Below are 15311 nucleotides of genomic sequence, written 5' to 3'. Positions count from 1 at the left end.
TATTCGATTGGTTTTTGATTAAAGAGTGGTAGTTCTAAACTAGAGAGCTAGAGATTGAGATATGCGGAGTACCTTATTTTGAAGTCCAGAATCACCCCGCAATTAAAATTAACTGGAGAGGCAAGTTGAAAAGCTCACGTCCTGGGGTGAAACATGGATGGGGTCAGATGGAATTCAGCTGAGAAGTAGGGCTATGGGTTGGCAAAACTTGGCAGCTAAAACTACAGTACCGTACATGATCTTATGTGAGGGGTGGGACCGTGGGGCTGAAATGAAAAGGGAAAAAGCAAAGCCAACCGAGTGATAACTATGAATAGTGTTGATTGTAGTCAGTGGGCGATAAGATACAGTTCTTTTACCTGGTAGATATTAATTGGTCCTATAAAGTGTGTAACTCATTGTTTCAATATGGATATGCTTATTGACGAGGATACCTATCAAATTAAGGTCAATTTAATACACCATTTCTAGCTAGGAAGGCTTTTAGTGTTAACGTTTCATATGATAATGGAAACAATTAATCATGAGGTTTAATTCTGATACTCTTACTTGACATGATATTAACTTGGGTGTTAACTTGGCTATTAATTATAAGCTGCCTATAGGCTTATAACCTTTGTCCGGCCGGGTTTGAGGTCTGCTTGATCTGATAGAAATGATATCCGTCGATGAAAGTACGATCCTAATCCTAAAAGTGAACAGGAAAACGGCGTGACACTAAATAGGAAAAGCAGATAAATGAGATAAGGCAGTACTCTATCAAAGAACATGCTCCAAACACGATGAAAAATACTGCATGTAGTTGTTATATCTTATATTCGGATGTTCCCACTTCTGAATGTTAATTTGATTCATACATGTCCACGTATGTCAGCACGATTTACTCATCTAATTCAACGCCGCTAGATTCATGGAATTGGGTGATGTATACCCCAGTAGCGTTTTACCGTAAAAACGATCGAGACTCGAGGGATAGAGGCACATGTATGTATCTATTTACGTATAAAAGACATGGAATGTCCACTGGCCCTGGTTTCTAAGCCTCACACATAGCAATTAGAAGGCTTACATACTCGCTTGTCAAGTATGTATTTGCCCAACCAACAAAACACACCAAAAATCGAGGTTTTCAACAATTCATAAAAAGTCCCATAGTTATACCAAAACTGCAACGACCAAGTATAGTATAACTCGATAAGGGAGATTCATGCTTCAAATACTTGGCCTAATTGAGATACTGGTAAAAGTGGAGAAGAAAGCAATAAAAAGGACTTTTAAGACACCCTTCGCCTCGTTCTTTATGGATATGGCCTAAAAGTGGCCTGTAGAGTCTTTCAGGTGTCTAGATAAAAGATGGATAATTTCAGGGGAGATGGGAAAGCTCTCGAGATTCTGTGTGTTTTGCTGGTTGCGCAAATACATGCGAGTACGTCATGTACCTATTGGGATGTCTCTTTCAAAAGTCCCTAATCCTTGACTCCCACCTGTGTTACACAAGAAGAACCTAATCTTGCTGCATCTGTCGGTTCTATGATACCCGCCCCGCACTAGGCACATCAATAAACGGCAATTTCGATACTCGCAATGGAGGTTTTGGGCGCAGTTTCTGGCGCTTTTGGGATTATTGCGGTAACTCTACAAGCAGCTAAATCCATATCGAGCTTGATAGGAAAAATCGTTGATGCTCCTCACAGTCTCCGAAGGCTACATCAGGAGCTCCAGGATCTAGAACTCATACTCACACAGTTAAACCAAGCCAAAGATGACCAAAAGATCAATGCCGGCCAGAGCCCTCTGGTAAACGCCGTTAACACCTGCGGAGCTGAGTTAAAACGACTTAAAGCACTCCTTGAACCGCTTACCTCAAAGCTATGTGATGATAGCAGCAGACTACACCGTCGGGGAATCCAAGGGATTAAGGCGTTCTTTAAAGACGACGATATTAAGGAGGCGGTCACTGCGCTGCAGTCACGGAAGCTATCTATCTGCTTAGTATTGATCGCAGATACGTCGAAAAGGTTTGGCATACCCTCAAGATCTTGCTTAGATTCAAAAAATGAATATTGATGATCAATTAACTATCCACAGGATCGAAGATGGCAACCCTAAGCTTTCGAAAGGGGATACAAGTAGTGCACTTAGATCCACCAGCGAAGATGTGATTAGCCAGATCTCTACGAAGAATTTAGAGGAAATCATCTCCCAAACTATACGAAAGGTTCAAGAAGAATTTATGCAAGAGCCCGGGGCGAATATTGGGGCTTTCTTGAGGCTTGAAGGTGTGGAGTTTGATAAGTTATGGGCAACAAATCTAACTTCGGCCCGAAAACTTCAAGGTATGAATGAATATCAAATTATTCTTGACATAATATCGCTTACATTTTTATATTATAGCGATGGTCCATGATCGACAACGCGAAGGTATTTAGAATGAGTCTTATATACTTATCTGTGCCCGCATAGGACTTAACTAATATAATGAAAGCTTTTCTGCTGTCTTTAAAACATCCGGACTACTATGGCGAAAAACTAAAACTAAAAATTCCGCAGTCCGGAACTTGCGAATGGATCTTCACCCATCCTCAATACCTAGCTTGGTGTGCAGATCAGGACACATCTGTCTTGTATTCTATGGGCAAGCCTGGATCGGGAAAGACCGTCCTTTCTAGGCATGTTCTGGAAACTTTGCAGCATTCCAGCTCAAGCCCCAAAAATACACAAGTTCTTTACTATTTCTGCAACAATCGAGATAATCCTAACCTTACTGCCACCGATGTTCTTGCAGCTATAGTTCACCAGCTCCTTTCCCAGATACCTTCCTTGTTCCCCTATATCGCCAAAAAGGCAAACCTTAATAAATCCAGCTCAGAGGTCATTCTATGGCCATTGGAATCACTTTGGGACATGTTTACTATCATGGTGGCAGCCTCTCACCTAGAGGTTATCTACTGCATATTAGATGCCCTCGATGAGTGCGAAGCAGAATCAATATCCGAGTTATCCCTATTAATCACAAAAATGACCGAGGAATCCAAAGAATCAGAGGACTCTCCAAAATTAAAATTCTACTTAACAAGCCGACCTTTTCAGAGTTTAAAGGAAGATTTGACGACTGCCCGAGTTATCTACCTTACTCCAGAAATTGTCAAGACAGACATCGAAAAAGTCGTTGATGATGGAATGGAGAGGTTGCAAAAACGATTGCGCTTGAAGAAGGATGTCAAGGACAGACTTTGGAATATGTTGGTGGAGCGCTCGGAAGGAATGTTTCTCTGGGTATTATTGGCAATTAAGCAGTTGGATAGGGCACGAGGTTTGACCGCCCAAAAGCTAGAAGCCCTCATGCAAGGCTTGCCTAAAGGCTTAGACGGGATCTACGATCGGATGTTGGAGGCCCTAGAAAACGATCCTGATGACCTAGCTCTCGCCCGGAAAATGCTGAGCTGGGTCATTTTGGCCCCAAGGCCCTTGACAATCCCCGAATTTAGGGAAGCAATGGCTGTACAAGAGTCTTCATATTCTGTCGATTCTATCCAGGAGCATTTGATGTTCAACGTTTCCCGTGATATACGTACTATCTGTGGCTCATTTTTAGAGATGATTTCGGGAATGGGGGATCCAAAAATGATAACCAATAGCGACGACGACACCCAAGAGAACGATGTTGACGAAGACCCTAAAGCAACAGTCCGCCTTATTCATCAGTCAGCGAAGGATTATTTTTTCGATAAAAGCCGACGGCTTGGATCCCACCTTTCCAGATACCGAATAGACGAGCAGCAAGGACATAACGAAATAGCGATAACATGCCTCACATACCTTCTGTTTATAGATTTCAAGAAGAGCCCTATCAAACGCGAGCATATTCCTCCAAGGCCTTTCACACCCAGTGCCTCCCCAATCGACATTAATGATACAAAAAACATACACATGCTTCTCGAAGATCGTATCGCGCAATATCCATTCCTTGAGTATGCAGTTCTTCTATGGGCAGATCATGTTAGATGTGGCGGAGAAACCTTTGGGCATAAATCGGCAAACTCATTAGTCACGGAACTCGTATGTCGATTTCTAAGGCAGCCAATAGCTTTGGAGTTTTGGCATCAAATATACTTCTTTCGCACAACATTTATACAGAAAGGACATGATCCCACAGATTATCCCAAAATGATCACTCCGCTCCACGCCGCTTGCTTCCTACGCTTACCTCACGTCATACAGTACCTTCTGCATAACTGTAATGCCGATATCAACGAGACTTCCAGCTCAGGTGAGAACGCACTTCTGTATTCGGTTTCTGCTCTGAGTGATCGGACGAGTCTACATACTCTGAAGGTTATTCTGGGCAGTTTTCCGACGATCAACATACGAGACGGATATGGTAGATCTGTACTTGCCCGAGCAGCTTCCACTGGCTCTGTGGAGGGGATAGAGTTGCTTCTCGAAGCAGGGGCAGATATAAATGATAAAGCTGTAGAAGTACTACCGGCTTTACATGTTGCTGCACGCCTGGGACATAGCGGGGTTGTGGAGTTACTTATCGCCAGGGGAGCAGACATTGAAATCAAAAATAATGGTTCAACTGCCCTACATTTAGCTGCGCAGCAGGGCCACACCCAAGTTGTCAGTATACTTCTCGATAGTGGGGTAGGCATCGAAAGTAGAGATCACCATGATTCAACTGCCCTAGATTCAGCTGCATATGAAGGCCACATCCACGTTATCAGTCTACTTCTCGATAGGGGAGCAGACATCGAAAGTAGAGATCACTATGATTCAACTGCTCTACACAAAGCTGCACGGCGGGGCCACGCCCAAGTTGTCAGTATACTTCTCGATAGAGGAGCAGACATCGAAAGTAGAGATCACCATGATTCAACTGCCCTAACCATAGCTGCAGAACAGGGCCACGCCCAAGTTGTCAGTATACTTCTCGATAGGGGGGCAGGCATCGAAAGTAGAGATGAGGATGATTTAACTGCCCTAGATTCAGCTGCATATGAAGGCCACATCCACATTGTCAGTCTACTTCTCGATAGGGGAGCAGACATCGAAAGTGGAAATCAGCGTGGTACAACTGCCCTATATTCAGCTGCACAGCAGGGCCACGCCCAAGTTGTCAGTCTACTTCTCGATAGAGGAGCAGACATCGAAAGTAGAAATCAGTATGATTCAACTGCCCTAACCATGGCTGCACAGCAGGGCCACATCCACGTTGTCAGTCTACTTCTCGATAGGGGAGCAGACATCGAAAGTAGAAGTCGGAGTGGTACAACTGCCCTAGATTCAGCTGCATATCAAGGCCACATCCACGTTGTCAGTCTACTTCTCGATAGGGGAGCAGACATCGAAAGTAGAGATCACTATGATTCAACTGCTCTATACAACGCTGCACAGCGGGGCCACGCCCAAGTTGTCAGTATACTTCTCGATAGGGGAGCAGACATCGAAAGTAGAGATCAGCGTGGTACAACTGCCCTATATTCAGCTGCACAGCAGGGCCACGCCCAGGTTGTCAGTCTACTGCTCGATAGAGGAGCAGACACCGAAAGCAGATGCCAGCGCGACTCAACTGCTCTACACAAAGCTGCACAGCAGGGCCACGCCCAAGTTGTCAGTATACTTCTCGATAGTGGGGCAGGTATCGAAAGTAGAGATAAGTATGATTCAACTGCCCTAGATTCAGCTGCATATGAAGGCCACATCCACGTTGTCAGTCTACTTCTCGATAGGGGAGCAGACATCGAAAGTAGAGATCACTATGATTCAACTGCTCTATACAACGCTGCACGGCGGGGCCACGCCCAAGTTGTCAGTATACTTCTCGATAGAGGAGCAGACATCGAAAGTAGAAGTCAGGGTGGTACAACTGCCCTAGATTCAGCTGCATATCAAGGCCACATCCACGTTGTCAGTCTACTTCTCGATAGGGGAGCAGACATCGAAAGTAGAAGTCGGAGTGGTACAACTGCCCTAGATTCAGCTGCATATCAAGGCCACATCCACGTTGTCAGTCTACTTCTCGATAGGGGAGCAGACATCGAAAGTAAACCACAGAAGTTATCAAAAGTCCTACACCTCGCAGTATTATATGGGCATCACGAAATTGTCAGTTCCATCCTCGACAAGCTGGCAACATCAAACAAAGCCGCCATTGGATCCACGTTCAGGATCTCTGCAGGGCTTCTGCAGCTGACCACACTAGGGGCGAATCGCAATATTTTCAGGTTACTTCTGGATCATGAGATAGATGTCAATATGGCCACTCTGCGGGGTTGTACTGCACTCCATGTAGCTGCTTCCTGTGGATATTTAGATATTGTTGAAAGTTTGTTAGTGCATGGAGCAGATCCCCACACGAGAGATATACAGGGATGGTCACCAATCGATTGTGCCCGGAAAAGTCGAAAAGCACAAGTAATTGAGCGGTTATCTCAATTACAAACTTCCTCTTCCGGCGACCATCAAATCGTTACTCAGTCCCCCACACATTGGAGCCCAGAAGACAAATCTACGCACATTGAGCTTTCAGATGGCAACCTCCATGTAAGAGTTTCAGGTAGGAACCATGATTGGTCCAGCAATGGCGTGACGACTCTAATGTTTCAAGAAGACATAGCAAGATTGAAGTGGGTTTCGGTCGTAAGAAGTAATTTTTGTATGCCTGCAGAGAAGGATAACTGCTATTATGAGGCCAAAATAATCGAAGGGGTAACCGGGTATATATATTCAAGGCTGATTCTCGACAGGTAATCTTCTAAGCTAACATTCAGAATCCCCATTTAGTGAAATCTGCATCGGGGTTTCGCGAGATTATCTATTTTTCAAAGAAATGCCGGGCCGAATTTTCGGATCATATGGCTACCACGGGCATGAGGGTCCTTTTTTCGCGGGCGAAAAACCCCCCGCGGCCGATGGTGGGCAATATGCGACTTTTTCGAGTGGTGATGTAGTCGGATGCGGTGTCAATTTCGACCGGTCAATGATCTTCTTTACCAAAAATGGTAAACTCTTACTAGGTATGCCAAACTTTGAATCTATGAACCTCCGACCACCCGGTTCTAGCTCCCTAGATCTATGAATAAAAGTAAAGCCGGAGGATCATTAACACAGTGTGGATTCATCAGATTTTACCGCGGAAGATATCACAGGTCAACTATATCCTATGATTGGATTTGAAGGCCCAGGTGGAGAGGTGTATACCAACTTTGGGCAAAATCCTTTCGTTTTTCAAGATTTTGACAATATATGAGAGATATATCTGTGTTGCTGGTACCTTACATCTAGTTCTTAGTTTTTGGAATATAGTAGCACTTGTCAATTCAGGTCGCAATGCTGTTATACTCCGTTGATCAAGACGTGCATTTGGTCAAGTGGGCGCGCTATCGAGCAAGATGATGAAAGGGGCGACCCTTTGGCCAAATGGGCGTCTTGATGGATTTTTGATCCAATGATCAAGAGGTCGCTTCCGGCGTAGGTCTACTAATTAATGTGGTCATGACTTCAACCCACTTGATGCTTAAAGCCGATACTTGATAGGATATCTTTGATCTTTCAATAAGGCAGATGCTCAGTACGAGACTTCAATTGTTTTCTTTTATATCAGGCCGCAGGTTCTGACTTGCAATCAGTCGACGTTCAAACAGAGCACAGTAAAAATTCCAACCCCACAGTGGCTATTGGAGGGATGTAATTTAGAGAGGTATTTATTAGCACACAATAGGCCCTGTTGCCTTCGAACGCTGGAAGCTTGATGGAATTTCGAGAGGGTGCAATTATTATAGATTTCTCTTTGCGTACTTGATGACTGGAGTAGAGCTATTACGCGAGCTTGATTGACGGTACGCCCAATTCATCATAATATGGGCCTTCTGAAATGATCGCCCTATCCATCAATCTTAGCGAATTGTGCGCGCACTTGGCCAAATCGACGTCTTGGTCGATGGATCAGAACAATGCCGAACGTTAGAACCAAAATTAGCGCTGTACTAGGTCAAATTGATCAGAACTGTTTTTCTGGTTATTTATCGTAATATTATGTAATGTATAGATAATCTTATGCAGACCAACCCTTAAGATCCATCCATTTAAGAGTATAAGTGATTAGCGCGGTTTCCTCTCTTCCTAGGCAACGTTATAGCACCCGTGCAGTGCACTCCCGCAGGTAGTCTTTCTCAATTGTACGTGTGCACATACAGCTGCAGGTACAAGTACTCATGTATATATATCTCAACAGAATTTCCCGCCCTTTATAGTCCTTTGCCATCATAGCTTGACTTTAGTACATAAATCCTATATATATGATTTAAATTTATACCCCCAAAAAAGTTTTCCCATAATCAGTAGAATCACCCATGTCTAATCCCTGTAAATATGTAAATGGCTATATGGGCACAAGACTTTAATTTTTGAATACTGCGAGTGATCGTATATGATCTAAACCATTGCAATATCAAAACACAGTGTACTTGGGCTCGTTCTGCTGTAAACCGTCACATCTAATATCCTAATCAAGCATCCCTATATAAGCAACTTATCATGACTGTAACCCTATCGGACCCCACATGTTGCCTTAAGTCTCAAGAATTCGCAGAATACAGGGCGCACGTCTTCTCGACAATTCCGACTGACTCTGACAGTGCACTGCTAGTACAGAGACATAAATTAATCTGATGATCTCCGCTACCAATTCGTGGGCAATGTTCATCTTGCCTCTCAGTTGCAGTATTGTGCCAATAGCTATATACATGTAAACTATCAAAACAAGAAAAGGCATGTAAGTACCGATAGCATCCGGGAGTATTATAGTCATATCACAAGCGCTTACCGGCCGGCTGAGATGACCATATTTTAGTACTTGTCGACAATGAAACAACGACTTGAAGGCCTCGGCATATCATGGCTATAGGCCTTGATTCACGACTGTTATAATACATCCCGTTAACTACTAATACTGTCGGTATTATATCCTCCTTGATCCTGGTAGTATTCTAGTACTAGCTAGATACTCGAAATGCCATTTCTGTATCTTGATAGATTCCATCCCTGGGATAGTAATACAGAATGTTCCATCTTGTCGTGGCCGTGGCAAAGTCACTAATTAAGCCACAGTTTAATTTAATAATAATATTATAAAAGTGACTTAGTCATTCGGCCTTGTCGGCCTGGCAAGGCGTATACATAGTTTGAGAACCTCCTTCCCTAATTATGTTGTAGCCAGCTACATGTAGTGACTATCAAGTTTTTGTATGCATGACTGATCGATCGACTATGTACCGGGTGTTGTGGGTAAGTGATCAGAATCTGATAAGTAAATGTTGCGATGAATATGTGTATTTGTCTTATCAGATTCTGATCACTTTTCGCTACATCCTAGTACGCCGCCATGAAGGGCGTAAAGTCACCGGACTATAGCATAAACCTGCCTACCTTGGGTCCTGAATCTGCATGTCTCACCAGGCCGAGGTGTGTACCTACGTAGCTACGGATGTAGTCAGATTTAATATTCTAAACCATTTACTACCAATCGGTGGATTCTACAGGAGGAATCGGGATACACTGACCACCAGTTAGGAGACATAAGAAGAAAAACGGGAGTCATCAAGTTGGAAGGGGAACTATTCACAGATCATACATATATATATACATAGAAAATTCAGACTAGGGGGAGTTATACTTGGCCAAAGAATGGATTATAGAAGGAGAGAAACAGTCAAAATTGTATTGGAATAGTGGCATTTGTTTTCCTCGTTTCTTTATTACCTCTTGAGTGTAATAATGGCGGCGGTTGGGGGGGCGTTTTGGGGATAAAATGTTAGATATTGCATGTCATAGACTTAGAACTGCGTACAATAAATAGGCCCAGAACATGCAACACGGAGTGGATTCTAAATCTCCATATTTCTAGGAGCTGCTCCATAGACTTGATGGATAACTACTAACATGTATCCCTCCTAGTAACCAGCGATGATGGGGCTTAATGTACTAATGACACATGACATGAATATAGGAAAACGGATCCGAAGTGGGTAAGCAAATGCGTGTAATGGTTTACAGCGAACATTCGAATCCGGGCCGCGCGAAAAGGATTTAGATGCAATAAGGTATTGGATGTCTTTCTTCTGCAGCTTCTGAATGACAAGTCGTCTCACTTATATGCTGAGCTAGTTTAAATGCATTATTCATTCCAATATAAATATATTATCACAGAATGAGGTGGTTGGTATAAGCTAATACTTAGATACCGATATATCCTTAGATAAGTCGCGAAATTGGACATCTCTGGAGATGTAGCTTTCGCCTTTTGCGAGCTACTTTTGGTGCTTGTATAGCTACTTACACTCTTTTACTGGGTGCGTGAAAGTAGTCATCTGTAATTAAAGCAATTCGCAAGGTAATATTTTTTGGATTACAATGTATCTATGGGAATGTGTGTGTACGTATGTCATCGAAATATTGATTAAAATATGTTGCCTAGATGCCGGAGTACCCTGGACTCCGAAGGCTGATGGTAGAAACCCTTCTACTCATGATTGACTACTAAGGAACCATTGATTGGTTTTGACGTGAAACCAAGAGCATGGGAGGGAGCGGCTAGCTACTGTTTTCAAATGGAAGGACCGAAAGTAAGCATCATCACAGCAGTCATCCAAGCTAGTAGTAAGTCCGAAGGATGGGAAGAAGGGAAGCTATAACAACCATGTGTTGATAATTAAGTTCCTCTAAAACACGTGCTCCCTTTCTTATGATAATTACGATGATGAGGGGGCGATGTGGGGTGATCATGAGCACATGGGTGAAGAGTATGACATGACTATTGAGGGATGAACAAGTGGGGGTATCAACAGCGGATTGATTGGAGCTGAGAAGATGCACATTGTTTCAAAACATTCTTAGCATGCATGCATAGCGCATGGGAAGCTGTGCGGTTACCATGCGCTGAGGAGTGGGGGCCCTACCTAGGCCTGTGTGCGTCACGTCTAAGCACTCGACACAGGATTTTATTGCAAATTAATCGTAACCTCAAACAACCTGCGGAGAATGATGATCGGGTATTTGCTATAAGATCGGAAGCCTTCGTATTGATTAATTGTTCTTTTACATATAGGACCCTCCATAAAGTCATTTGACACTTATTTCTAGAATGTGCAAAAGTAAATATAGTACGAGATGAGCGTCATACCCAGCTGCACAGATCTACTGCAATGTCTTCTAGAGCACCCACTTCAATGGTAGTCTTGCTAGAAATGATAGGTCATAGAAATTGATTCTTGGGATTTACTCTCTTCGGGAATAGTTATTGCAGTACACCCACCAACTAGAATAATTTAATAAATAAAAACACGTGATCTGATCGATCATGAAGCAATCGAATAACTATATAGTACTATCGCGGTAGTAATAAGAAACTTATAGAGCTCCTACTGTCCTGGAGTTATAATCTCGGACAAATGTACGGTTGTTGTGACACCGAGGCCATTTAGTTACATATAGTCTTCTATGCTACCCATAACCGGGGTTTCAACACCACCACTAACGCGTTTCTCATAAAAACTCTTTTATAACAGCGAATTTCGATCGCAGGTCATGGAGTTATGGTGCGTCGATCCAGGAATGCAGGTGTCGAAGACGGGACTCGTGGGGGTCAGGATCACTAGATGTACATGTCGAGCTAAGCCAATGTGGGAATGTGCACTTTCATGGTTCGCTAAGGTACATGTACACATGTAGTTCGTGACTATGTGCTTGAGCACAGCTACATGCACTTATATGTACTAGAGTAGTCAGAGTGCTTTACCTTCGACAGTAGGACAATCGATGCCGTGATCTTCTTGAATTAAATCCAGATGTGAGGTTATATCTACTAAGCGTGAGTTCGGGGTGATTTCGGGGGAAATCTTATTGGGACAGTGCATGGGTGAGTGATATGTATGCTAAACAATCACGATAGAAGTTGAGAGCCACATTGTGGCCACTCTGCCCCTTAACTTAGGCCCGATATATAGATGAGAAATATGTATATCTTTATTGGGAACCGGTCCCTTGTTGTCATTGGTTCTGTGAAGGGTTGCCACGGGTGCAGTTGCTGTCATAGCAATGCACTAGGATCCCCGAGTGATGTCTTATGATTAGTAGCACGTTAGTTATAGCTATATAGAGCATTAGAAAAAGGACTACATGATATATTTATGCCTACCTTGTCGGTGATTAAATCTATTGAAACAACGTACCGGTTATAGGATCTGATAGAAGTATTCCAGCTTTTAGCCATGACGTCTCACGGTCTTGTTTGCAAGCCAACAAACAATCTCAGTAGAAACTCCATCGAACGTAGCTGAACACGTATAGCAATTCTGCACAAGGCTTTTAAAAAGTTATGTAGGTATGCAGGGCCTGAGCACAGACTTGGGTGATGCATGAGTTTGTTGCCAAAAGTTCTCAGCTTTCAGTGCCGATCGTCAATTTACATACATCGCCTCTCAAGGGCATCCTTAGATTGAAGTCTTCGCGCCTAGAGATTTGTACTGTTCGAATCCTAGTACTGTAAGTGGTCGCGATCAGATGTTATTCTGGGCGCCAAGGCCAAAATTAACGTTGAGTATTTATGATATCGTGACCTAATCAGGATAGGTGACCGGCTATTTCAACGTTATCGCGATAGAGAGACCCAGGTCACGCGAGGACGTAAGATAAGGCAAAAACTACCAGAGACAATTCATACAGGTGACCCCCAAACTTAAACCTTGGGCACGACCATGTCTGCACCATACCTACCCGTCAGACATCTATAGCAAGATTGGTTGCCGACTTGAGAAATATGCGGAGAAGTGGCGAAGAAGTTCTTCGCTTGGCCGCAGCTGCTGGGTAGCTACATGTAGTCCACGGATACAACTTTGTACCTACTTAAGCTCCAGGTATGTGTCAAAGATCGACCTATTGACTATTATTTAGCCTAGGGTGCAATAAACGCGTAAGAGTAGCCTTCAATTGAAGTAATAAGGACCTGTGACTTTAATTCTTTTTATTCTATAGCCGTGTTGTAGTCGTGGAGGTGTCTTTCTTAAATGTTGTAGGTTTCTGTGCGTTTCAAACCACAATGACCGACATCTTCGATGATGGGAGATATTAGATAATTTTTGATATTAACCTGAGCCGGGTTATCTCAATGCAATATCTGTTTTGCTCTTCGCCGCTTTTTCATAGCCACAAGAGGCACCGGGTAAAACACTGCAATAATGTCGATATCCAGTAAGATCAACAAAGTCTCCAGCTGCGTGGAACTAGCCAAAAGGCTCAAGGATGCCCGTTCAAAACGAAAGACTTATTTCTGCCCCCCACGTTTGACGCTCGGGCAAAACGGCCCCAAACCCCAATCGAAGCCCGTACGGCGATTCGACGCGCCAGGTAAAGATCACCTCCACGAATTGGATGGCGTTAAAGACGTACAGGGAACTTGGATCCGGGAGCCAGACAATTTGTGAACTTTTGTAATTGCAACATCGTATCAGGATAGGCCTGATCGATGGTCACCTATATGTATGTGTTTCCGCCTTCTTCGAGATGCGTAGAGTTGTCCATTCGTTTCTACCCGTTTTACCGAGCTCGCGAGACCAAACCCCAATGTTCCTTCAATACAACCTTTCGCAAAAATCACGCCCCCATTGATGTAGTAGCGTATAGGTCGATATGTATGTTGTACTCACGATCCTGTGGTTTGTACTTTCCCCGATGATAATCATTTCCACCCCCCCCCACCTTAGCGCCCCTGCAAGATGTACCCCCATCTAATTAGCCCGAATACCGAAAATTCAATATGATTTCCCCGGATTTGCCAAGGTATCCGTCGAAGTGGGACCTGTCCGGAAACCAGTTGAAAAAGACGCCTTTCCTGCAACGCTTTGATGTCGATGTGTATGTAGTAATAGTATCCCGCCTAGCCAGTCGCCCCCTTGTTTCCGAAACGTAAGAATAGGTAGCCATACAAAGGCGTGGGGAGCAATCTTTGAGGATGATGATCGGCGTGATACTTCTTTGATGTGGGGAAAATCCGCCTCCGTAGGTACATGATATACCTACCAGCCGTATCGATAAATCTCTCCCTGCAACATTTCAGCTTGCAAACAGACAAAATGCCGCAAGTACGAGAATAGTTTCATTTCCAAAGGAAGGAACGTTGTATATAGCGCGCCACTTGGTGATATGAGTATCACCAGTCGGTCACCCCGGGGATGTCCCCGTGGATATTCACATTCGATATACTTTATGTATGGGAGCTGATATCGTGGTTTGTAGATGAAAGATTCAGTGGCTGATCCAAGAGTTTCATGCAGAGATGCTTATACAGTACGTAAAAGGGTAACTATACTCTCAAGGTTAATCCCCGATATTTGACCATTGACAAGGATATGGAATAGTTAGTTGAGTAGTAATAACATACCAAATTCATACGATTTGTCCACATGGTCGACTGGTGTTACGATGGGCCGAGAAAAACCCGTGATGTTTTCTGGGGTGCAGCATGTAGCTAGAGTATGTACCCGTGTTAGTATTTGCGATGTAAAGAGATGGATGTTTATGGCGTATTGTCATTGGACCACAGAAAATAATACCTGCTTCCTGGACCCCTCGGATGTTCAATTGCAGTAAATTGTGTTGGGAGCTGTCGTGTCACTACTGTGCATTGAATTAAAGGTCACGATCATGTTCAAGATGTCTATCGTCGAGTAAATAACACAGATGTAGTAGTGGAGTAGTACGACCAAAAAAAAAAACTGTCCATAACGCCACTATTATATTACCACTGCGCAGCACGGTCCTCCTCCCCATTTATTTCTCTTCAAATCTCTGTCAGCACGATCATCGTCGAGATCAAAATAGTTCAATTGGGAATAAAACTGCCCAGGATCAGCGGAATAGTGCATAGGTAGTAAGAAAGTGAAGATTTGTCTAAAGAGCACAAGATCTCACAGGTTGTTTTCGAAACCTGAATCCAAGATAATCGTCCGAGGATGTCTGTGCCTTGGTTCCTTTTCGAAAGCTTACTGAATTATTGAGTACTACTTAGTTGGTAATATATGATCTAGTCGAGACTAGCTTATCTACTTGGTTCTATGAGCATGGAGCATTCATCCGTCTGTGTACCCCCACGCTTTCTGATTATAGTAGATTACTTTGCCGTGTTCCCTTAAATAGTAAATTAGTAATAGAATCAAGAAGGGAGGCCACCAATTAATGATCTTCTTCCTGACCAAAAGTACCGTGGTAAAGGGGAGATAGGCAATGTCTATGTTCTCAATAAGATTCCATCATGA

General features: G+C 43.4%; 2 protein-coding genes across 2 annotated transcripts; both read left to right on the top strand.

Moving 5' to 3' along the window:
• Positions 1 to 1584: 1584 nt before the first annotated feature.
• Positions 1585 to 7081, top strand: H6S33_001392 (uncharacterized protein; the record flags this gene model as incomplete). Its single annotated transcript, XM_044832764.1, has 6 exons — positions 1585 to 2018; positions 2089 to 2336; positions 2395 to 2421; positions 2486 to 4059; positions 4222 to 6719; positions 6787 to 7081. The coding sequence occupies 6 exons, from the start codon at positions 1585 to 1587 to the stop codon at positions 7079 to 7081; spliced, it is 5076 nt and encodes a 1691-aa protein (XP_044694359.1).
• A 6154-nt stretch (positions 7082 to 13235) lies between these two features.
• Positions 13236 to 13481, top strand: H6S33_001391 (uncharacterized protein; the record flags this gene model as incomplete). The annotated part of the gene is made up of 1 exon (XM_044832763.1): positions 13236 to 13481. One exon carries the CDS (start codon positions 13236 to 13238, stop codon positions 13479 to 13481), a length of 246 nt encoding a protein of 81 aa, XP_044694358.1.
• Between the last annotated feature and the right edge of the window lie 1830 nt (positions 13482 to 15311).

The sequence above is a fragment of the Morchella sextelata genome (genome assembly GCF_020137385.1).
Source record: "Morchella sextelata strain SCLS chromosome Unknown scls_10, whole genome shotgun sequence".
Lineage (NCBI taxonomy): Eukaryota > Fungi > Ascomycota > Pezizomycetes > Pezizales > Morchellaceae > Morchella > Morchella sextelata.
Note: the sequence above shows the minus strand (reverse complement) of the source record. Positions and strands in the feature narration are given on the sequence as shown.